General features: G+C 35.7%; 3 protein-coding genes across 4 annotated transcripts; all 3 read right to left on the reverse strand.

Annotated features, from left to right (window-relative positions):
* Positions 1-229: 229 nt before the first annotated feature.
* Positions 230-3,660, reverse strand: LOC6050650 (E3 ubiquitin-protein ligase TRIM37). The gene is made up of 4 exons (XM_038254559.1): positions 3,434-3,660; positions 2,696-3,332; positions 2,539-2,640; positions 230-736 (listed from the first exon to the last, which is right to left on the reverse strand). The coding sequence occupies exons 1-4, from the start codon at positions 3,588-3,590 to the stop codon at positions 256-258; spliced, it is 1,377 nt and encodes a 458-aa protein (XP_038110487.1). The 5' UTR covers positions 3,591-3,660; the 3' UTR covers positions 230-255.
* Positions 3,661-3,682: 22 nt separating this feature from the next.
* On the reverse strand, positions 3,683-23,370 carry LOC6032361 (E3 ubiquitin-protein ligase sina). 2 transcript variants are annotated; one of them, XM_038254562.1, is made up of 4 exons: positions 23,307-23,370; positions 23,155-23,234; positions 4,453-4,616; positions 3,683-4,391 (listed from the first exon to the last, which is right to left on the reverse strand). In XM_038254562.1, exons 1-4 carry the CDS (start codon positions 23,344-23,346, stop codon positions 3,929-3,931), a joined length of 747 nt encoding a protein of 248 aa, XP_038110490.1. In that variant the 5' UTR covers positions 23,347-23,370; the 3' UTR covers positions 3,683-3,928. The 2 variants fall into 2 exon arrangements, with proteins under 2 accessions (XP_038110490.1, XP_038110491.1); XM_038254563.1 differs by lacking the exons at positions 23,155-23,234; positions 23,307-23,370 and adding an exon at positions 12,059-12,161.
* Positions 12,235-13,039, reverse strand: LOC6050642. The gene is made up of 2 exons (XM_038254564.1): positions 12,849-13,039; positions 12,235-12,789 (listed from the first exon to the last, which is right to left on the reverse strand). The coding sequence occupies exons 1-2, from the start codon at positions 13,022-13,024 to the stop codon at positions 12,318-12,320; spliced, it is 648 nt and encodes a 215-aa protein (XP_038110492.1). The 5' UTR covers positions 13,025-13,039; the 3' UTR covers positions 12,235-12,317.
* Positions 23,371-25,362: the final 1,992 nt, after the last annotated feature.

Consider the following 25,362-nt stretch of genomic DNA (forward strand, 5'->3'; position numbering starts at 1 on the left):
ACAAGTGGCTTGGTGGCTACCAACTTTACAGCTGATAACGGGGCCGAAAATACCCTAAATTGCTTGTTTTTGCCGTTGAACTGAGGTTTTTATGTCACAGCTGATGTCTCAAATTATTTTATTGGTATAACGACACAGATTTCTTACAACTTGGTTATCTTATTATACAATCAGCTCTCAGATTACAAAAAAAAACACAGTTAACTTACTTTTAAAAATCAGTCACATAAAATTAATTTTCGCTTGAAACTTTCATCAATAACGCGTTCTTCCCTCCATCTTGGGCTTCATCTCAACCCCGGACAATCTCCCGATGTACCAATCCTTGTGGACACACTTGTGATAGTACGTGGCCCACAACCTGAACTTGATCCGCAAATTAAGCACATCAGTTACCTCCGTCAGAAAGCCCTCCATCGACACAAAATCCGAAAACTCCAGCACCGTATTGTCCTCGTTCAGCTTCAAGTCCATCAGCCGGACCAGCGGTTCCACCGTCGTGCCCTGCTTCGGGTAGCAGATAACCTTAACGTCATGCACGTCGTACCCATCTACCACTACCAGGGACAGCTTGATAACTTCGTTCCCGTTTTCGTCCAGATCCTGGTGGCCCTTGAGGCGGAAGGTGAACCCCTCGATGGACTGTTCCTCCGAAAGGGTTCGGCGCAGAAGGAAGATTTTCTGGGAAAAGTCCCGAATCAGGAAGCTCAGCTCCACGAACGGAGGTGTGATGGGACTGAAACGGGGAGAATGTTGGTATCAGTTAAATATGGTAACCCTTTTTGAGGCAAGAGAGCACAACGGCGAAACAAATAAGCAAAGTCTACACCACACAAGTCAAATACAACAACAGTTTGCCAACATCATTTGAACAACAACACGTACGGAGCATGTTGCGCGGCTTATCAAGGTACTCAAATTGTATCATACCGCCGGGCAAATTCAGGAATATTTAATTAACTGATAAGATACACCAGTCGACGAATCGTAAATTATTAATTATATAAATATTTTCCGTAAAACATGAGTTTTCAGTCTCAAAAGCATTTCTAGATTTTTTTTTTTTTTTTTTTGAAAAGGTCCTATAAAACAAATTTTGAATTTTTGCTTTTTGGGTGTTTTTAGAACCGCCTTGGGTCAGGGGTATTCAAAAACACTAAAAAAGCAAAAACTGAGAATTTGGTTTATTGAACCTTTTTAAAAAAAACTCTGGATTTTTACTGAACAACAAAAAAGTGTGCCATGGCATAACAGCCACTGTTTTTTTTTTAAGTCAAAACTTTGCCTATTTTTTTCAAAATTAGTTTCGTTTGGAACCATCTACAAACCACGTAGACACTTTTGGAAATCTCACCCCCCTTCCCCATCGTGACCATTTTCCATAAAAATAAAATCTTTTTTGAATGGAGCGTGGACAATCGCTATTTACAAAATATTGATTTTTGATGAAGGGAGTTGAATTTTTTGGATCTCTCTCCCCTACATTTATCAATAAAATTTCAACCGCCGCTGAATTTGAGCCATCAATTAATAAGCTTTCAAATTATTTGGATTACCTCTAATATCCATTAATTACCATCGCCATTTTTGACAACCATCTCCATAATTTCATTTGGCAAGACGAAGACTTATTTTTGCCAAAATAAAACCTATTTGGCATAAGACGTTTGAAGACGTATGAAATGTCATTTTTAACAAAGGTTTTATCAAGGCTTTGAGGATGTTGTTAGGATTCAGTTGAAAAGCCTTGAACACCTATGTAGGTTTTATAAATAGGCCGTAAAAACCTTTTGCGGAGGTCCTTTTGGGTTTTAAGTGGGGTTTATCAAGGTTCTGGAGAGTTTGTAACGACTAAGGGTTTTTAATGTTGGTTTTGGCTCATAGGTTTTATAGCGGTTGTGACAGCTTTGATAAAGCCTAAAATGTTATTGTCCTTTTTATTGTAAGGTATGCACTTCGGAAGAAACCGGTCAAGAAAAATTTCAAATGGGAAGCAGCGGCAGCGCAAGCAAGTCAGAGAGGGTGAAGAAAAGCCCCAAGAAAACGTTCCCTCTCCTTACCATGCATACTTCTTTTTCCTTAACATATAGGAAATGTTAGTAAAAAACACAGCCCAAGTTGACCCCTAAAAAATTACATTTTTTAAAACATTGGCAAAGTCACATAAAACAAGTAAAACTTTTAACCCATAAATTTTCTAAAATTTGATGATTTCTTCGATTTCGATTTATAAAAATCGTTGTTTTATTTTTGACTGTCTAGTTTAGGTATGACTTCTAAACTAACTACACTAAAGAGATTTAGAATTTTTTAATCGAATTTGATGTTAAAGGTAAGAAATTTAAAAAAAAGCGGAAAAGAATTGTTCTTGATTCGATTATCCGCAATCCCATACAAACCCTCGGATAATCGAGACTTCTCTTGAATGCTGATTACTTTAGACAAGGTTTCAAGTTTCAATTTCTTAATTCAGGAAGATATTTTAAACAATTTTAACTTAACCTACTGTACTCAATTAAAAGATAAACATCCACTTACTTGACAAACTCCATGTTCGGCACCTGTGCCTGCGGCAGCGGTTCAGAGTGCATTTTTCTAATCATATCCGCCAGCTCAAACGTTTCCATCATCACGGTGGCGCTGTAATAAAACTGTGATGCTCCATCAAGGTTTTCGTAAAAACCCACAAACTCACCAAGTTTCCTCTTTGTTCAACTCCACCGCCCGCTGCATAACATCCTCCACCTCGGCGTACTGCTGCTGGGCGATTGCCTTGACCGGTTCCACGTGCTGCCTCATCCGATCGTGCAGCCCATCGCGCAGCTTCTCAACGATCTGCTCCGTCGCCCAGTTGACATTCTCCACGATGCGGTCGTTCTCCTCGACCATATCGTGCTCGTTCGACTCGAGCCGTTTGCTCATCTTGGACAGGGTCGAGAGTCGCTCAGCGAGGAAGTTTTTCTCCGAATCGATGATGGCTTGAAACTTTTGACGTGCCTCTTGGAGTTCCGAGACCTGCTCGAGGTGAGCGCGGTGGGGATCGCCGAAGAGACACTTGACGCAGAGGCACTCGCGGCAGGGTTCACAGAACAGGAGCAGTTCCTTGCCGTGGTGGGCACAAACTCGCAGCGGTTGATTGATCAGCCGGATGAGTTCGTCCAGCTTGGACGGGAGACGATCGATCATTTCGTTGACCTCCTGGTACACCCGGCAGTAGATGAACTGCTCGGAGCCGAGTGCCCGCTGGCAGCACGGACAACGCTGGGTTGCGTTCCGGGAGCTGTACCACTGGCGGAGACAGCCACCGCAGAAGAGCTTCGAGCACTCGGGACCTTTGGAAATATTTACGAAAATGAAGTGATTTGTTGATAATTATTCGAGGTTTATCAACAAATCCCTTCATTTTCGTAAATACTTCGAAAGGTCTACAAACAGTGCAGCGGATGTTCGGTGTCGACCCGACTGTGGCACACGGCACAAGCGAACAGGTCGTCCACGTTGATTATGCCCATGAACCAGCTAAAGGCTAGGGATTTGCGCTCGTCCAGCTCCTGGCTGTGGAGAGTCGCGTGGTTTGGGCTGGAGGTCATTTTGAAACACTAATTACACCAAACAACAAACTGCAAGACAAGACGATTATAGAACAAAGACTCGCTTTGAAATGGTCAAAGAATTCAATTTTATTGTTCAGGTCAGATCGTATATGTGTGCTCCAAGATACATATTATAGCAAATGGTTCAACCCATGAAGCAACTTTTGTTCTACAGATCTACATTTAAGCACGTGTCATATAAATCAATGTTTACGATATCGTATCGTACAGTGGCGAAGATGTGTATAAATGAAACGATTGTTTCTTCTACTCCTCTGCATTTCTGCCCTAGATTTGTTGTTTTGTCTGACTCCGATCATAAACTAAACCCTCGTCTAAAACTCATTCCTCTTCTCCACTCGCTTAACAATAAATCGAAACGGAACGATGCCATCGTGCACGAAACGCTTCAACTTGCCGAACGAAACGGCCGCGCACCGCTCCTCCGCCATAACCTTGCCCAAATCTTCGCAATCCGACACGCAGTACTCGGTGAATTTGATCCGCCGCACGCCGTCGCCCTCTTGTGGTCGAATCTCAAACTCGTAGTAGTACTGGCGAGCCTCGATGCGCCGCCCAAAGCAGATCAGCACAAAGTACACCATCCCGAGGGTCACGTTGGACACGGTATAGAACAGGAAGCGCCTGTTGAACGCGTCCACCAGCTTGACCCCGCTCAACGGAGTGACCTCCGAGAACACGATCCAGTAGCACTGGTTGTAACTCAGCAACTCGCCCATTTCGTGATCGTTCACCAGGTGATCCTCGATCTGGTGTTGCATTCCGGTCCAGTCGCACCTAAAACGATCATCAAATTACTTCAAATTTTAAATTACCACCTTCTATCGAAGAAACGTACCGAAAAACATTCAGTTGGGAGCCGATGCAGCCGTACGACCGGAACTTGCACTCCGTCACGTGCAGTGGCATATCCGACGGCGTGAACGTCCACGTGCATCCGCGCAATCTGTTCGGGCAGGGGGACTTGGTTTGCGCGATGGGTGGCATGCTGACGCCGACGCGCTGGAAGTTTTGTTAATTTGTAAATATTTAAGTGAATCGTTGGTTTGAGTCGAATGCGGATGGCGGGGCCACGCGGTTGTCCTGCAGGATTTATCGTATTTTTCGGCATATTTTTTCTCGCTAACAGTTATAAATTTTGTTTTTCCTTTATCATCGTTGATCGGAAGGCACGCAGTAGGTTGAGTTCGGTGAGGTTTCAGTGTTACCAGATAACATGTTAATTTTATTACTAAATAAACAAACCAAGAGGAGTTGAAACGTGTAACACGTCGGTCGAGATAGAAATTTAACTTTTTTTTATGTACAGTACTGTCGTTCTACGCATAATTGTCCCATATGAGATTCGCAATTCGCAATTTTCAGTGTAAGAACGGGCCTTGACCGATCTTATGCACTAGGTTCCCGACGAACAAGCACTGCCCTTACACCTACATCTCACCCTTGCTCTGAGTCAGTACGAGCAGCACGCTAGAACACGCTTTGAGTGTTCGTGCCAGGCATGCACACCTTCTTTTCCGATTACGCATTTTAACTCGGCCGGGGGTGGTACATTACGTAGGGTTTGATGTAAGTATAAGCGCCTAACCATAGACTAATAAAAGACTATACAGTGGGATCTGAACCATGACTCAACCTTTTTATGACCCCTCGGCACGGCCGGTTCACTGTCAAAAATGAAAGATCAAAATGTCAAGAACTGGCTCCACTGACGATTTTCTGATGTTTCTTTTTTTTGTTTTTGTTTTGATTGGTGAATCTAAACAAACACACACATTCGATTTATTTGAGGATGCATTTGCCATCCCAATAATATTGGAGAACCGGAACGACCGACAGGTTGTTCAGGCTGATCGCCATATTTTTTTAATTGAATTTTAATGTTGCTTTCTATTTCCGTCGATTTCGTAATAAATCTCCGATGGAACAATTGGCCTTTAGGCATCAATTCCGGGTTGATAAGCAGGTGCTGCATTCGGTCATGTAACATCCGTTGGTACTTCCGAATACCGGTTTCAAAAGAAATTAAGCACGCGAGAGCAACGATTGCAAAAGGCTTGTGTGCTTGCCGGAATGAACACGATGGTGGTCGTTGTGAAAGCTTCCGGTTCCGGTACACGGAACCCCGGGGAAAGTCGTAGAATCGAACGTATTTGAAACGATCGGAACCAGGATACGCTGCAGCTTTTCTTAGACGCAAGCCCTCCTGGTTAGCATGTTATCTAACTCCACCTTACAGGACATTTCCAACCAAGGTTCCAACTGATATAGCTCTAAGTTGTTTAGTATCAATTAAATTTTCAATCGAAAAGTTCATTCAAGCTAAAAAAAGATGTCTAGAGTGTTGATTAGATCAATCATCATTACAATCAAATTCAAAATGAAAAAGACTTGTAACAATATGATTGTATTTTACTAAGTCACGGTCATCAAAAGACATTTCTGTGGCTAAGGAATTTAAAACCAGGTTCTAATATAACAGCTCGGGACAAACGGCATATTTGATTAAAACATCGACAAAAAGCTGTAAATTTTATATATTTTCAATTCAAACTTAACCACAAATGTACATCAGTAACATACACATAAATACAGTCGACGACTTGGCTGCGGTAGCCCCAGGTCGGGCCTTCCCCTCGCGGATGCGGTTCTTCTCGGTGGCAGGGTCTACGTTGGTAGGGAAGCCTTCTTCTTGCACACGTCCTTGAACGTTAACGGCACTCTTCAGCCTGGTCATTTCACGCCTTCCCTCGAGCATTTCTTCTCCGCCAGTTCTTGCTTTTCCAACTGAAGTTCCTTCAACTTGTTTTGGTGGTAGTGGGCACCGAATGACCCCGCTCCATTTATCTGGGAGGCCGGTGCACGGGCGTGGTCAAGGACATGACAGCGAATTCCCTGGAAAGAGACAAAAAATTTCTCGCTTAAAATAGGAAAATCTGGTTAATATGTTCAAATCCTCATATCGCAAGAAGAGTTTGAACTACTCAACTGATCTTGTGCCATTTAAAAACACTTAAATCTTACCATTTTGTTTGAATAATAATCGAAGGAGTTCTGCAACAAAAACAAAAATTCCACCGTCCAGCTGATGCGAAAACAAAAACAAACACGATGCGCGCGCAAAACAGCACAAAGCAAAATTGAAAAAGGCAGTGCGGCCAAGGAAATCTGTCATACGGGGGGTAAGCCGATGCGGTTCAACGTGGTTCACGCGGTTCACAGCATATGAGTCATATTTTTTTGAAAAACATGTTCGGAGTGTTTAGTCTTTAATTAGTCTATGGCCTAACCATTTAAAGTGTGCCTATCAACTTTCATTAAAGCAAAAACTGTTTTATGTTTAGTTTGAATTCAAAAACTAGGGGAAATCTACCCTTTCCAATCAAACACCTATCTTCGTCATATGGAGAGTTTGATGCTCGATTAAAGCTCCAAAAATACTATTTGGGCTATAAACTTACCAGCAACAGCACCGCCTCGAGTAAGCACGCAAATGTATGCCACTTACTGGCCAAAAAGATCACATTTAATGCACTTTTGATCATAATTTCTGGAGTTTTTTTTTTGAAAAGGTCCAATAAACCAAATTTCCTGTTTTTGCTTTTTGGGTGTTTTTAGAACCGCCTTGAGTCAGGGGTATTAAAAAACACCCAAAAAGCAAAAATTGAAAATTTGGTTTATTGGTCCTTTTCAAAAAAAACTCCTGATTTGTATTTTGCGAGACCACTTCTCATCATTTTGTTGGCACACACAGTGACACACACGAGAATCCCTCAAACGCTTAATGAATATCGCCAAAATTAACTTTTCACTTTCGCTTACTTTTTCACGGCGCTTAAGATATGAAATTGCTTCCAACTACCGGCAACATGTTCTTTTGATCATTAGTAAGGCACTCACTTGAAGAATAATCCCGAAAAATGTAATAAATTAGCAAGCGCCATCAAAAAAACAAACGCGCCAAGTCGTTTGACGTTTCAATTTTCACTTTGCATTCAAATCGAAGGCTGAAGAAAACCGAGCGAGAGACGAAGGCAAAAAAGAACAAAGGCTGGCCGTCAACAGCACTAACACAACCAGCGATGCCAGGAAACTTTCCCTATAAATGCCACTTTTCGTGAGTGTTCGTTTGAACTGTCAGCGCAAATGGCAACACTCGACAGAGTGTTGGAAGAAAAAAAGAACTAAGCCGATATTAGAAAAATGGGCGTGGCCCAATGCATTCGCCTCGATTAGAATACCCTTGGGAATTTTTTTTGTTAAATGCTTGGTAAAGAAATAGAATAACTTTTAGTGAAAGTGAAAATAAACAGAAATGTTCACAAAAACTTGCTCTACTCGTTGGTGTACTTGGTTTTAGTAAAATTCAAGGGAGACTCTAGATTATCCAGCATCATTCATACACGACCGCTTATTAGGATTAAAATGGGTAGATTTCCCCTAGTTGTTATTTTACTGTGTATTGTTTTCTGCTGAAATCATTCCTAGAGTTGAGTCGTGTTTATATGTTGCTATTTCTTTTGTCGCGGTGTTTTGTTACAATTTTTGGTCCTAAGCTTTTTATACAAGTTTTTCAAAAGTACAATAGTAATATTTGTGTTAATTCTTTAATCATTTCAAAATTTGAGTAAGGGCTCGAACCTCATTTGTTTGAAGAAAAGGGTGAAGATTGAAAACAATGGACAGTGAAAGAAATATACTATTTGAAGAATCAATAGTAAAAGAAAGATAGTAATTTATGAAGTAGATAAAGAAATTAACAATAGTTAATAAATAGAGGCAACAAACAAGCTTAGATTTTATAAGGAAAATTTATAGGGCAAATGAACAATTATTCAAATAGATAAATAAAGATAAACAAAATTGACATCGCTGCCAAATTAAGGGAAAACAGACAGTTTGTTACAGCAGCATCAATTAGTAAATAGAGTGGAAAAGCGTTGAGAAATAAGAGAATCATGAAAGAAAAAAGATAGAAAGAAAACAAATGGACAATAATAAACATAAGGCTAACTTTGTCAGATAAACGTATTTCCTAACTGGTTGTATAACCAATCCGCCTTGTTGTCACAACTTGTTCTACAACTCCTGTGAACTGGAAAAAGCGCACTTTTTTCTGTTGTATAACTTGCCAGAAAAAGATCCAAGTTATCAGAGTAAGTTGTATAATTGTATTTGACAACACTGTGCCATCTAACAAGAGATTCAACGAAAAAAAGGGGCGTGGTTTACGGCTGTGCTGTCAAATCAAAGCGCACACTGGAAAGGAAAGTTAGATTGAAAACAGCTATCTAACCGGCGACTAACTTACATGTAAACAAACGTTTCTTATTAGAATTGTAGTCAACGACGAAGCTAATTAAAAAAGTACGCTTGTTTCTGCAAGATTCATTTAAAATAATTCGAAATTGAATTTAAAAAAAAGAAAAACAATCATGGAGTGCATGTGATTAGTGAGAAAATCCCTGCATGGAGAAATTTTAGATTTTCCTTTTTTGATGAACTTCCTCTGTCCCAAGATTCGATCCGATGACTTCGACGATTTGTTGTTATCTCCACGGCAGGTCCAGGCGCGCTTCCACATCTCTCCACGGGGCTTCATAGTAAACAAGCTGGCCCAAGCGTCAATAAGAAGGCTGCTGTCTGTTTTGTTAGCTAAAGAACTTAATTCCAACGAAGGCTGTCATTGGAATTGAAGTTATATAAGTTTGTTTCAAATCAGTTTTATAACTCCAATATATAACTTTGTTATAACAAACCGTTTCAACTGTCATTTCGATTACCGTACCACGGAGCAACATTGAAAATCGGTGTCATTTCAATTTGTTGTTTTCTCTATCATGAACTCCATAAGCTGATAATTTTTGTAGCTTTTACCAGCGATGTGTTCACAAATGAATCGGTCAACAATTTAATTTATTGTAATGTTCAATACATAAACATTTTTGAAACTCTAAATTCCTCATGTACAAATTTACACCACCTAACAACACGCAATGTCAAGTTGAATATGTATGTTGAGCATCAGTTATATAATCTATTCTCCGATAACATTTGTGTAACAAAGCGAAAAAACCTAAGGTTATTTATAGAATGGTTGGCCACGCCCATTTTTTAGAAGATGCCGTCACATGACAATGTAAGATAAGCAGTGAAACAAACAGTGCAATATTGTTTTTATTCAACAAACTGTTTTCGAGTAAAACATTGCAGATGAAACAGTATCTTGGCATATCAGCACTTTGACGTTCAATTACAGCTCATAAAAAGTGTTTTCAAGTAAAATAAAGTGATAAATAGCTCAATAGGAAGTGAGCAAGTAAGTTTCCATCAAAAGTGTTCCAAAATAAATTGTTTTAATAGTGAAAATCAGCAAATTCGATGGAGTTAGGAGCGAGTGCATATTGCCTATGTTGTGTGTAAAAGTTAGAAAAGAGTGAAGTTGACTGTGTTTTAACACTTGTATAGCACACATCTCATGAGTTACATAAGTCAGTTATACAAGTAGTGAAACAAACTGATATGTAACTAACGTTGACATTTTTTCTCGTATGTTGATCCAAAACAGCTGTCTAACTATTATTCAACAGTCGACAAGTTATGAGTGCTACTTGGCGCAAGTCTGTTTGTCCCATCGTTAAACTTCTACGGATAATTGTCCCACCAAGTATTTTCTTACACGGAATCATCAGTTTTACTATGCATTATGTCTTGTTTACCAGTTGTATAGCAAGATAATCACAAATAAGGGTGATAAACTGCTAACTGGGGCGATTAGGGACACATAGGGCGAATAGGAACCCACGGGACAATTATGCGTAGAAACACAGAAATCGATCGAAAATTTTTAATCGCGTTTTTCTCAGTTGCACTTTTTTGAACATGGGACAATTATGCATAGAACGGCAGAGTACTGGTCAAAAGTATATTACATTAGAAGATTTATCAAACCTAACTTTAAATTCAAATTATTGGTGTTCGCCCGTGTTTCGACCAAACTTCATGAAATTTTCAGCATAAGTATTTCGTAATGTCTATTTTCAGATGCTTTTCGAAAAACTTAGCTACTTATTATCATTTCAAAGTTATTGACTTTTTCGTTAAAAATGTGATTTTGACCGACACTCACTATTTTGATGATATCTCCCACTTAATTTTAGATAGTTTCAGAATGTTACCTAAAATTTCAACCAAATTCATTCACAACAAAAAAAGATTCAGCGGTTTGAATTTTGGAGGGGTCGCGCAAAAAAAAGCCCAGTCATATACTTTTGGTCAGAAAAAAAACCGAACCAACTGGCATCCGAGACTTTGCTCGTAAATTCGTAAATGTGGAGACGTGCAGTCTTGATTTTTTTTCATGTTTATTTTCATTGCTTTTGTGTCGCTGTTCATGGGAGGGGCCGTAGCTGACTGGTTACGGTGTTCGCTTTGTAAGCAAATGGTTCTTGGTTCGATACCCATCTGCTTTGTGGTTTGGTTGAGCGTTTTAGCAGAATGCATTACTATAAATACAAAGAGACGAGAACAGAACACTGATGAAGTCTGCAAGTAGTAGCCGAAATACGTATCTGTCAAGATACTAAAATATATAGAGGAATTAAAAGGAATAACTTGTCTCTTTGTATTCATAGTCACACATCTGCTCTCAACGAGAAAGTTAAGAACATAGATATTTGAAATGATGAATATTCGCAATTCGCAATTTTCAGTGTAAGAACGGGCCTTGACCGATCTTTTGCACCAGGTTCCCGACGAACACGCACTGCCCTTACGCCTACATCTCACCCTTGCTCTGAGTCAGTGCGAGGTGGTACATTGCGAAGGTTTTGATTTAAGTGCCTGACCATTTAAAGTGTGCTTATCAACTTTCATCAAAGCAAAAACTGTTTTAATTTTAGTTTGAATTCAAAAACTAGTTGTTATTTTACTGTGTGTGTATTGTCTTCCTGAAATCTTTCCTAGTGTTGGATCGTGTTTATCTTTTGCAATTTCTTCTGTCGCGGTGTGTTGTTTAAATTTTTTGGTCCTAGGCATTTTGTAAAAAATAAGCAAAAGTACAATACTCGGATTAGGCTTTAAAAGGTTCTAAGCGCCAGTTGTAAACAAAGCCATTTTTCGATTGGTTCCCGAACAATGTACGAACCTCGGTACGAACTAAAAAATAAAAAAAAATGGTTAGAATTGTTCATCTGCACGTAGTTTAAATGCTCTTTACTGAAAAATAATGAAAATTTGATTTTTATCAGAGAAAAAAATCAAATAAGTATCGGAGGTCGTGATGGCTGTTACGACGTATTGCAAACTAACCAAAAATAGTAATATTTGTGTTAATTATTTGATCATTCCATAATTTGAGTAAGGGCTCGAACCTTACTTGTTTGAAGAAAAAGTGAAGATTGAAAACATAGATAGTAAAGGTAAATCTACTGTATAATACATACCAAAAAGTTTCTTCTTTCAGTTATGGTGGTAGAAAGAAAGGAAAATTTAATTCGCAATTCGCAATTTTCAGTGTAAGAACGGGCCTTGACCGATCTTATGCACCAGGTTCCCAACGAACACGCATTGCCCTTATATTAAAAGAAAGGAAAATTTAATAGAATAAAAAAAAATATTGTTATTGGTTTTTTGCTTTTATTAACAAGCTTTTGTAATACTTCACCTCTCCGATAATAGTAACATGTTGCACAAACGCACATTTCATTCCCTCGAAGAAGACGTTCGCTTCCCAACTTTCTTGACAATAAAACGAAACGGAATCTTCCCGTCATGCAAGTAGTGCTTCAACATCTTGAACGAAACTGCAACGCACTTTTCCTGCGCCATATTTGCAGCTAAATTGTCACAATCCGCCACACAATGTTCCACAAACTTGATACGGCGCAAATCTTTCTCATCTTTGGATCGAATATCAAACTCGTAATAGTACTGGTAGGCGTCCTCCCTCCGGCCAAAGTAGATGATCATAAAATAAGCCATTTTCGCAGAAACATTCGAAACGTAGTAAAACAGGAAGTGCTTGCTGAACGCATTCACCAGCTTTATTCCGCCGAGAGATTTGGACTCTGAGAATGGCATCCACGATTCCTGGTAGTGACTGAAGACTTCACCCAACTCGTGATCCTCGCGCAGATGATCTTCAATCTGGTGATGAATGCCTTGCCAGCCACACCTACGAAAAAATGCTCTAGTCACTCTTACTCCACACACAAAGAACAGAACATTACTCACGACAGAATCTTAAGCTTCGATCCGATGCACCGATACGGGCGGAACTTGCACTCCTGCAGATGCAGCTCCATCTCGGCCGGACCAAACATCCACGTGCATCCTTTCTTCTTGTGCGGACAGGCAGCTTTGGTGCACTTTTTGGTAGAACTTTGGAGCTTATCTTCGTCGCGAGTCATCACTAGCTCGACTTGAGTCACTGCGCGCCAATCGGAAACTAAATGCTGTGACTCAACCACTCGACTTCATTCATCAATGCACATTTTGTGCATTGATGTTTGTAAACTTCGATAATCTGCGCCACACTTGGGCAAGTGCACTGCTTAGGTATCTTGGTGAAAATGTGTACGAGTTTTATTTGATAACATTTTCCGATTTTAGCTCTGAGCGCGACGGGGTTAATCTTATTAATTTTTGATCAATAAACGCTTTTCAATATGATTATTTTTCAATTGTGTTTTTATTAGAATTTAACTGTTCTGCTCCAGGATGTTACATTTGCATTTCAGAGATTTGGAGAACCTTTCAACTGAGATCAATTGGGTCCTAAAATGAAGCTTGGATTTCTGATATTATTGTTTACAGCGATAAAGCTTATTTTTGTGAGTACAATGACCCTTTGTACGACCACATAGAGTTTAAAATGGATTTTTAAATCAATTTTGAAAAATTAACCTCGCGGTCCTTCTTGACAGAAAAGCTCCTACTTGACAGCTCGTTCCAAGGGGACCATAGTTGATCCATCGAAAAAATGTTGTCTTGTCAAAAAAAAATCGCATTAAAATGAAAAAAAAGTGATCAGAAATGGTTTTTAACAGTCAAGACCCGAAGAAAAAAATTTCCCTGTACAACCCGAAGCCTGCAAAATGCGTTACAGTAAATTTTCGCAGGCTTGGGAAATATGCAAAATAGCACCAAACTTCAATGTTTTATAGTGTTTTGGAATCGTCAGAATGTCTACTTTAAGGAAAAAATATGCAAATTAGTGGATTTTGGGCGGGGCTCGGGGGAGGGGTGAACGAAAAATATCCGAGCAAAATGCGTTACAGTAAATTTGTAAAATTTATATCTTATGCAAAACATGACCAAAACTCAAAGTTTTATAGTGCTTTGGAAAGGTCTTCACATGAACTTTATGTTAAAAATATAAAAGACTACGTTTTCCATAAAGTTTTACTAAAAAGTTAAGTAAACATTTATTGTTCTATATACTAATATCAGTAAGAGAATAAAAACATGACTTTTCATTAGAAACATAATCATGCGACATATCTAACTTCTCCAAATTTCATGAATAGTCATTCTGCAACAAAATTGAACCGATTCAGCTGAACCGGTTCACCCAACCGGTTCAATAGTTGTACCGGTTGAACATTTCTGGCACAAAATGTATCATGCGACATGTCTAACTCTTTCAAATTGCCTGAAAAGTCATTCTGTAGCAAAATTGAACCGATTCAGCTGAACCGGTTCATCCAACCGGTTCGATAGTTGTACCGGTTGAACATTTCTGGCACAAAATGTAGCATGCGACATATCTAACTCTTTCAAATTGCCTGAAAAGTCATTCTGTAGCAAAATTGAACCGATTCAGCTGAACCGGTTCATCCAACCGGTTCGATAGTTGTACCGGTTGAACATTTCTGGCACAAAATGTAGCATGCGACATGTCTAACTCTTTCAAACTGCCTGAAAAGTCATTTTGTAACAAAATTGAACCGATTCAGCTGAACCGGTTCATCCAACCGATTCAATAGTTGTACCGGTTGAACATTTCTGGCACAAAATGTAGCATGCGACATATCTAACTCTTTCAAATTACCTGAAAAGTCATTATGTAGCAACATTGAACCGATTCAGCTGAACCGGTTCACCCAACCGGTTCGATAGTTGTACCGGTTGAACATTTCTGGCACAAAATGTAGCATGCGACATGTCTAACTCTTTCAAATTGCCTGAAAAGTCATTTTGTAACCAAATTGAACCGATTCAGCTGAACCGGTTCATCCAACCGGTTCAATAGTTGTACCGGTTGAACATTTCTGGCACAAAATGTAGAATGCGACATATCTAACTCTTTGAAATTGCCTAAAAAGTCATTTTGTAACAAAATTGAACCGATTCAGCTGAACCGGTTCATCCAACCGGTTCAATAGTTGTACCGGTTGAACATTTCTGGCACAAAATGTAGCATGCGACATATCTAACTCTTTCAAATTGCCTGAAAAGTCATTCTGTAGCAAAATTGAACCAATTCAGCTGAACCGGTTCATCCAACCGGTTCAATAGTTGTACCGGTTGAACATTTCTGGCACAAAATGTAGCATGCGACATATCTAACTCTTTCAAATTGCCTGAAAAGTTATTCTGTAACAAAATTGAACCGATTCAGCTTAACCAGTTCATCCAACCGGTTCAATAGTTGTACCGGTTGAACATTTCTGGCACAAAATGTAGCATGCGACATATCTAACTCTTTCAAATTGCCTGAAAAGTCATTCTGTAGCAAAATTGAACCAATTCAGCTGAACCGGTTCATCCAACCGGTTCAATAGTTGTACCGGTTGAACATTTCTGGCACAAAATGTAGCATGCGACATATCTAACTCTTTCAAATTGCCTGAAAAGTTATTCTGTAACAAAATTGAACCGATTCAGCTTAACCAGTTCATCCAACCGGTTCAATAGTTGTACCGGTTGAACATTTCTGGCACAAAATGTAGCATGCGACATATCTAACTCTTTCAAATTGCCTGAAAAGTCATTCTGTAGCAAAATTGAACCAATTCAGCTGAACCGGTTCATCCAGCCGGTTCGATAGTTGTACCGGTTGAACATTTCTGGCACAAAATGTAGCATGCGACATATCTAACTCTTTCAAATTGCCTGAAAAGTCATTTTGTAACAAAATTGAACCGATTCAGCTGAACCGGTTCATCTTACCGGTTGAAAAGTTATGCTTCCTTAAATTCTTTAATTTTTTCAAATTTTCTATATTCTCTAAATTCTTAAAATTCTTTAAATTCTTAAAATTCTTAAAATTCTTAAAATTCTTAAAATTCTTAAAATTCTTAAAATTCTTAAAATTCTTAAAATTCTTAAAATTCTTAAAATTCTTAAAATTCTTAAAATTCTTAAAATTCTTAAAATTCTTAAAATTCTTAAAATTCTTAAAATTTTAAATTTCTTAAAATTCTTAAAATTTTAAAATTCTTAAAATTCTTAAAATTCTTAAAATTCTTAAAATTCTTAAAATTCTTAAAATTCTTAAAATTCTTAAAATTCTTAAAATTCTTAAAATTCTTAAAATTCTTAAAATTCTTAAAATTCTTAAAATTTTTAAAATTCTTAAAATTCTTAAAATTCTTAAAATTCTTAAAATTCCTAAAATTCTTAAAATTCTTAAAATTCTTAAAATTCTTAAAATTCTTAAAATTCTTAAAATTCTTAAAATTCTTAAAATTCTTAAAATTCTTAAAATTCTTAAAATTCTTAAAATTCTTAAAATTCTTAAAATTCTTAAAATTCTTAAAATTCTTAAAACTCTTAAAATTCTTTGAATTCTTTAAATTCTTAAAATTCTTTAAATTCTTAAAATTCTTAAAATTCTTAAAATTCTTAAAATTCTTAAAATTCCTAAAATTCTTAAAATTTTTAAAATTCTTAAAATTCTTAAAATTCTTAAAATTCGTAGAATTCTTAAAATTCTTAAAATTCTTAAAATTCTTAAAATTCTTAAAATTCTTAAAATTCTTAATATTTTTAAAATTCTTAAAATTCTTAAAATTCTTAAAATTCTTAAAATTCTTAAAATTCTTAAAATTCTTAAAATTCTTAAAATTCTTAAAATTCTTAAAATTCTTAAAATTCTTAAAATTCTTAAAATTCTTAAAATTCTTAAAATTCTTAAAATTCTTAAAACTCTTAAAATTCTTAAAATTCTTAAAATTCTTAAAATTCTTAAATTCTTAAAATTCTTAAAATTCTTAAAATTCTTAAAATTCTTAAAATTCTTTAAGTTCTTAAAATTCTTAAAATTCTTAAAATTCTTAAAATTCTTAAAATTCTTTAAATTCTTTAAATTCTTTAAATTCTTTAAATTCTTTAAATTCTTTAAATTCTTTAAATTCTTTAAATTCTTTAAATTCTTTAAATTTTTTAAATTCTTTAAATTCTTTAAATTCTTTAAATACTTTAAATTCTTTAAATTCTTTAAATTCTTTAAATTCTTTAAATTCTTTAAATTCTTTAAATTCTTTAAATTCTTTAAATTCTTTAAATTCTTTAAATTCTTTAAATTCTTTAAATTCTTTAAATTCTTTAAATTCTTTAAATTCTTTAAATTCTTTAAATTCTTTAAATTCTTTAAATTCTTTAAATTCTTTAAATTCTTTAAATTCTTTAAATTCTTTAAATTCTTTAAATTCTTTAAATTCTTTAAATTCTTTAAATTCTTTAAATTCTTTAAATTCTTTAAATTCTTTAAATTCTTTAAATTCTTTAAATTCTTTAAATTCTTTAAATTCTTTAAATTCTTTAAATTCTTTAAATTCTTTAAATTTTTTAAATTCTTTAAATTCTTTAAATTTTTAAATTCTGTAAATTCTTTAAATTCTTTAAATTCTTTAAATTCTTTAAATTCTTTAAATTCTTTAAATTCTTTAAATTCTTTAAATTCTTTAAATTCTTTAAGAATTTAGAGAATATTAATAATTTAAAAAAATTAAAGAATTTAAGGAAGCATAACTTTTCAACCGGTTAGATGAACCGGTTCAGCTGAATCGGTTCAATTTTGCTACAGAATGACTTTTCAGGCAATTTGAAAGAGTTAGACATGTCGCATGCTACATTTTGTGCCAGAAATGTTCAACCGGTACAACTATCGAACCGGTTGGGTAGACATGTCTCATGATACATTTTGTGCCAGAAATGCTCAACCGGTACAACTATCGAACCGGTTGGATGAACCGGTTCAGCTGAATCGGTTCAATTTTGCTACAGAATGACTTTTCAGGCAATTTGAAAGAGTTAGACATGTCGCATGATACATTTTGTGCCAGAAATGTTCAACCGGTACAACTATCGAACCGGTTGGATGAACCGGTTCAGCTGAATCGGTTCAATTTTGCTACAGAATGACTTTTCAGGCAATTTGAAAGAGTTAGACATGTCGCATGCTACATTTTGTGCCAGAAATGTTCAACCGGTACAACTATCGAACCGGTTGGGTAGACATGTCTCATGATACATTTTGTGCCAGAAATGCTCAACCGGTACAACTATCGAACCGGTTGGATGAACCGATTCAGCTGAATCGGTTCAATTTTGCTACAGAATGACTTTTCAGGCAATTTGAAAGAGTTAGACATGTCGCATGATACATTTTGTGCCAGAAATGTTCAACCGGTACAACTATCGAACCGGTTGGATGAACCGGTTCAGCTGAATCGGTTCAATTTTGCTACAGAATGACTTTTCAGGCAATTTGAAAGAGTTAGACATGTCGCATGATACATTTTGTGCCAGAAATGTTCAACCGGTACAACTATTGAACCGGTTGGGTGAACCGGTTCAGCTGAATCGGTTCAATTTTGTTGCAGAATGACTATTCATGAAATTTGGAGAAGTTAGATATGTCGCATGATTATGTTTCTAATGAAAAGTCATGTTTTTATTCTCTTACTGATATTAGTATATAGAACAATAAATGTTTACTTAACTTTTTTAGTAAAACTTTATGGAAAACGTAGTCTTTTTATATTTTTAACATAAAGTTCATGTGAAGACCTTTCCAAAGCACTATAAAACTTTGAGTTTTGGTCATGTTTTGCATAAGATATAAATTTTACAAATTTACTGTAACGCATTTTGCTCGGATATTTTTTCGTTCATCCCCTCCCCCCCGAGCCCCGCCCAAAAATCCACCAATTTTTATATTTTTTCCTTAAAGTAGACATTCTGACGATTCCAAAACACTATAAAACATTGAAGTTTGGTGCTATTTTGCATATTTCCCAAGCCTGCGAAAATTTACTGTAACGCATTTTGCAGGCTTCGGGTTTTGACTGTTAATCGTATTTTTTACCGTTGTACATAAAAATTTACATAGGAGCAATTCTCTACGAAATCGGTCTTTTTTCTTCAATTTTAATTTTTGTATTTTTTAATCCGACTGAAACTTTTTTGGTGCCTTCGGTATGCCCAAAGAAGCCATTTTGCATCATTAGTTTGTCCATATAATTTTCCATACAAATTTGGCAGCTGTCCATACAAAAATGATGTATGAAAATTCAAAAATCTGTATCTTTTGAAGGAATTTTTTGATCGATTTGGTGTCTTCGGCAAAGTTGTAGGTATGGATACGGACTACACTGGAAAAAAATGATATACGGTAAAAAAAATTTGGTGATTTTTTTATTTAACTTTTTATCACAAAAACTTGATTTGCAAAAAAACACTATTTTTATTTTTTTTTTATTTTTTGATATGTTTTAGAGGACATAAAATGCCAACTTTTCTGAAAATTCCAGGTTGTGCAAAAAATCATTGACCGAGTTATGAATTTTTTAATCAATACTGATTTTTTCGAAAAATCGAAATTTTGGTCGCAAAAAATTTTCAACTTCATTTTTCGATGTAAAATCAAATTTGCAATCAAAAAGTACTTTACTGAAATTTTGATAAAGTGCACTGTTTTCAAGTTAAATCCATATTTAGGTGACTTTTTTAAAAATAGTCGAAGTTTTTCATTTTTTTCAATTAGTGCACATGTTTGCACACTTTGAAAAAAATATTTTTGAAAAGCTGAGAAAATTCTCTATATTTTGCTTCTTCGGACTTTGTTGATACGACCTTTAGTTGCTGAGATATTTCAATGCAAAGGTTTTAAAACAGAAAAATTGATGTTTTCTAAGTCTCACCCAAACAGCCCACCATTTTTCAATGTCGATATCTCAGCAACTAATGGTCCGATTTTCAATGTCAAAATATGAAATATTTGTGAAATTTTCTGATCTTTTCGAAAACAATATTTTCAAAATTTTCAAATCAAGACAAACATTTCAAAAGGGCAAAACATTCAATATTACGCCCTTTTATAATGTTAGTCTTGATTTGAAAATTTTGAAAATATTGTTTTGGAAAAGATCGGAAAATTTCACAAATGTTTCATATTTTAACATTGAAAATCGGACCATTACACTATGGGGTTTCAGGCGGCCATAAATCGAAAAACCGACATACTCTAATTATTTTTTTGGTATTTTTTTCGAAAATAAACATTCTAACTAAGAAAAATCCAGAGTTTGAAAGTTGTAGGTTCAAAATTCACTGAATTGCAGACCTTCAAAGGCGAAAATGGTAAGAAAAAACATGTTTTTTGACAAAAAAATGATTATTTTTCATAGTTGTATTGTGTAGCTGTTTATGTATTTTTTCCTGCATCATTATATATATATTCAGAAAAGTAATTGATTCAACTTTTCAATAACATTTTACAAAACACACTTTTACAGGCTAAAAAAAATAATAAAAATCAAAAAAGATGGATTTTTATTCAAAATTTAGTTTTTTTTCAACTTTGCTAATGGAGTACTTTTTTTGTGTGCATTTGTGCGGTCTGAAAAATTTGTAGCTTAAAATTTGAACCATGTCCTAACTTGTCTCCAAATTTCAAAGTGCACTTATGTGCACTTTTTGATGTATGCCATTTTGAACATTTTGATTCATGCATGAAAATTAATGATTTCGCGTATACGCTTGGTTAAATCACATTATTTACCTGCGGAAGCAGAAATGACGTACCTGCTATGTATGTTTTGAAAATGGTTTGATATTCATGACTTTGTTGGTACTTAGGTACGTTTAATAAAATTAGAAATTCCTATTCTAAGTATTTTACAGAAACGATTCGTCGAATATTCATATCAGTTCGTTGTTGTGTTCTTTTGAAAGTATGGATAATAATACCGTAGTGTCCCTGTACGATATAACGAAGCACTATTTTGAAAACGTGAGAACTACTTTCGAGTATATTTGTAAGAATTACAACATTACAGAACCGTCACATGATCAACTCAGGGAAAACTACGCATGTTGTTCTGTAGCTTCAAAACGAGGTATACAAAAGCCCATAGAAGAAGTTCATATTTTAGGTAATCTAACGACAATCGGTTACATAGTGATTTTGATTTAGAAGAATTTATCGTGGAAAACGTGAATTTGCAAGTGGATCAACAAAAACGTGGACGAGAATCCATACAATGTTCCATAAAATAAACCGTCTAAAATTCTAAAACACCGCAAAAATCAAATTTTGATTGGAGGAGGGGGTCTTCAAAGAGAGGTGGATTTTAACTCAAGAAGAAGGGGAGGGAGATTGAACGTAAATCAGAAACTTTAACATAGCATAAACCGCCATTCCGTGCATCAAATAGACAGAGCAAGAATATTAAAATTCACCACATTAATGCATGTGGCCTCAAATATATGAAAAAATCGAAAATTAAACTTATTTTCTGGAAAAATATCAAAATTCATTTGTTTTCATTATACTAAGTACAAACAACACAAAAAAGTCACAAAAAAGCAAAAAATATTTTTGGCCGCTCGCTTATATGGAAATACCCCATAGTGCATTAGTTGCTGAGATATCGACATTGAAAAATGGTGGGCTGTTTGGGTGAGACTTAGAAAACATCAATTTTCCTGTTTTTAAACTTTGCATTGAAATATCTCAGCAACTAAAGGTCGTATCAACAAAGTCCGGAGAAGCAAAATATAGAGAATTTTCTCAGCTTTTCAAAAATATTTTTTTCAAAAGTGTGCAAACATGTGCACTAATTTAAAAAAAATGAAAAACTTCGACTATTTTCAAAAAAGTCACCTAAATATGGATTTAACTTGAAAACAGTGCACTTTATCAAAATTTTACTGAAGTAGGGGAAATTCTCGTATGTTTGGCATGTTAAGCACTCGCTCCTATCTCCATCCAATTTGATGATTTTCACTATTTAAACAACTAATTTTGCAAAACTTTTGATAGAAACTTGCTTGCTCACTTCTTTTTGAGCTATTTATCACTCGATTTCAGTTGAAAACGCTTTTAATCAGCTTTAAATAAATGTCAAAGTTCTGACCTGCCAACATTAGAGGCACGCTGGAATTAGATGCTGTTCCCCTACTTTTTGATTGCAAATTTGATTTTACATCAAAAAATGAAGCTGAAAAATTTTTGCGACCAAAATTTCGATTTTTTGAAAAAAATCAGGATTGATAACTCGGTCAATGATTTTTTGCACAACCTGGAATTTTCAGAAAAGTTGGCATTTTATGTCCTCAAAAGCATATAAAAAAATAAAATAAATTAAAAATAGTGTTTTTTTGCCAATCAAGTTTTAGTGATAAAAAGTTAAATAAAAAAATCACCAAATTTTTTTTACCGTGTATCATTTTTTTCCAGTGTAGTCCGTATCCATACCTACAACTTTGCCGAAGACACCAAATCGATCAAAAAATTCCTTCAAAAGATACAGATTTTTGATTTTTCATACATCATTTTTGTATGGACAGCTGCCAAATTTGTATGGAAAATTATATGGACAAACTAATGATGCAAAATGGCTTCTTTGGACATACCGAAGGCACCAAAAAAGTTTCAGTCGGATTAAAAAATACAAAAAAAATCGAATGACCGAAATCCTAGAGAACTGCTCATAGGGCTTTAGTACCCAATTCATAAGCCTTTGCAGGGAGGATACATATTTCTACGTTTAGATTTTGCTAACTGGGTGTTCTTTCAGGGGAAATTAATTTTGAGAAAAAACCCTAGATCTATGTTTCAATATGATTACTACCGTTATTGTTCTTCCGAATAATTTTCAAAACATCTAGGATTTCCCTTTAAAAATGTCAAGGATCCCTTTTTAATTTTGTAATTTTTTTTAATCATTGTTGATTTATCGACTTGTCAGAATTGATGATTTGAATGTTTAATTTTAGTGTTTAATGAAACATCCAGTTTTAACCAACATTTTTTGATTTTTCTTTTATTTATTTTAAGTTTTGTTTTTTTTTTAATACGTAAAACAGTTTTTCCATTTTAACATTTAGAACGAAAAACATTTGGATTTTATTCGAGTTGTCCGACAACTGGAAATCTAACTTTATCTATAGTAATTCAAATTTTAGGGAATCCAACATTTGGAGAAAATAAATGAAATTTCAATTTTGATCCTGTTGGTTTGACATGAAACTGCCGTACATGCTGTACAATAAAGTCGATAACAGTATAAACAAAACGAACTCCTACCTTCACGGATCCTGGGATCGCCTTTTCCACTTTAACTGTCCACTGCTGATGCATCTGCTGGTCATCATCAGGCCAATTTTCTGCAAAAAGTTCAAACAAAATCAAATAAAATTAGATACCATGACCAAGAACCACCCTAGCTGGTAACTAACCCTTTGCTTTGGCGCGCAGTTTGGCCAGCCTACGGGACATCTTCGACAATTACTGATCACTTTTTAGCAGGGTTCTTCGGATACTGGCCGGAAGTGGCAACTGTAAGACAAAACACGTTGCGGAAAGTCGCAATGAACCGACGAAAGGTTAAACGGCGGGAAACGGATTCTGTCAAAACAAAACATACACGCTTATTGGGAAGAACGCTAAATCGCTAGGGTTTAGTTCGATCGAACACGTTGACATTAAAAAAAGCGAATACACTCAACCCCCGGTGGTTGGTCACTTTTTCGTTTGACACTTTTTTAGTTTGTACCCCGTTGGTTGGTCAAAGTCAAACTAAAAAGTGACGAACTGTCACTTTTTACACGGCGCTCACGCACACTATCAAAACAAACGCCTGGTAGTGTGTGTGAACTCCGTGTAAAAGGGGTGTCAAACTAAAACGTGACCCCGTTCGTTTGACAACAGTTGGTGTCAAACCATCGGGGTTTGAGTGTATTAGTGTGTAAAACACTCACACTTTAAAATATTTTCACCGAGATTTTTCAACAATTTTACACAACAGTTTCCAACAACAGTCAACAGTTTGCTTCTAAAACATCAAAAACTGCTAAACTGTCGACTGTGGCAATGCCACTTGACTGAGTTAATTTTCACACTTTTTTAAAGGAAATTGGGTACAAGGGTAAAAAACACGATTAAAAACCATTTCTGATCACTTTTTTTCATTTTAATGCAATTTTTTTTTTTGACCAGACAACATTTTTTCGATGGATCAACTATGGTCCCCTTAGAACGAGCTGTCAAGTGGGAGCTTTTCTGTCAAGAAGGACCGCGAGGTTAATTTTTCAAAATTGATTTAAAAATCCATTTTAAACTCTTTGTGGTCGTACAAAGGGTCATTGCACTCAGAAAAATAAGCTTTATCGCTGTAAACAATAATATCAGCAATCTAAGCTTCATTTTAGGACCAAATTGCAAGGCTCATCGGTATCTCGTTGGTTGTCGGCGGAAGCTGAACGATTCCGGGCAATGGCTTGGGACCAATTTGTTCGTATATTGGCCACAGTCTGGAACTGCCGACGTCCGCAGGGAATGTTCTGGTGGGGACTATTTTCGAACCATACAAGTTTGGTCAATATTTAAATTAAATTAAATTATTAAGAGCGAGTCCACGAGCAAAGCATACCCATCTCGCATCGACCTCACCAATCTGCCTGAAATTTTCAGGGGTTGCTTGTACATATAAAACTAGCATCTGGTCAAAATATGAGCACTCTAGATCAACGAGAAGTGGGGCAAATCGGGACACAAAGTTTGAAGGTTCAAAAACGTAAAAAAATCTTTAAAAGGCTATAACTAAGGCAAAATTCAATTTAATTTCAAAACTCAAAATGCATCTTATAGGGCTTCAAAAATGCAACAAAATGCAGGGTAGAGCATCCCAATTGGTTAATTCTAAAGGGAGTTATTGGCATTTTAGTGAAAAAATAGCATAATTTTCAAACTGAAATAAAAAAAGTGTTCCATCCAGATATCAACTCGGTTCGACCTGCAACTTGTAGGGGACATCTGGGACTACCATCTGAGACTGAGACCGCTTTGGGTAAGGCAGTTTAACATATTAAATAGACACTTTTACTTTTAGTGAATTTTTTGGTAGTAAATTTTTGCTCAGAGGACCCCTTTGATCCCATTTTCTGGTGATAATTTTATCATAATCGTGTTCCTGAGACAATTTCACATTAGAAACATGCATAAAAATGTTTGTTTTCATCCATTTTAACCCTTTAAAAAATGAAAGTTAAAAAAAACTTTGATTCACATTTATTGAAAATCAAGTTCGTTTCCAAGGATACTAGAAGATGACACCAGAAAAAAGCAGCTTCTTAATTTTTTTATCTTTCATTTTTTAAAGGGTTAAAATGGATGATAATATACATTTTTATGTATGTTTCTGCTGTGAAATTGTCTCAGGAACACGATTATGATAAAATCTGGGGCAACATTTGAAAGGGGCGGTACGACATTGCTCTTACGGCCTTTCATTAC

Source organism: Culex quinquefasciatus, chromosome 2 (genome assembly GCF_015732765.1).
Source record: "Culex quinquefasciatus strain JHB chromosome 2, VPISU_Cqui_1.0_pri_paternal, whole genome shotgun sequence".
NCBI lineage: Eukaryota > Metazoa > Arthropoda > Insecta > Diptera > Culicidae > Culex > Culex quinquefasciatus.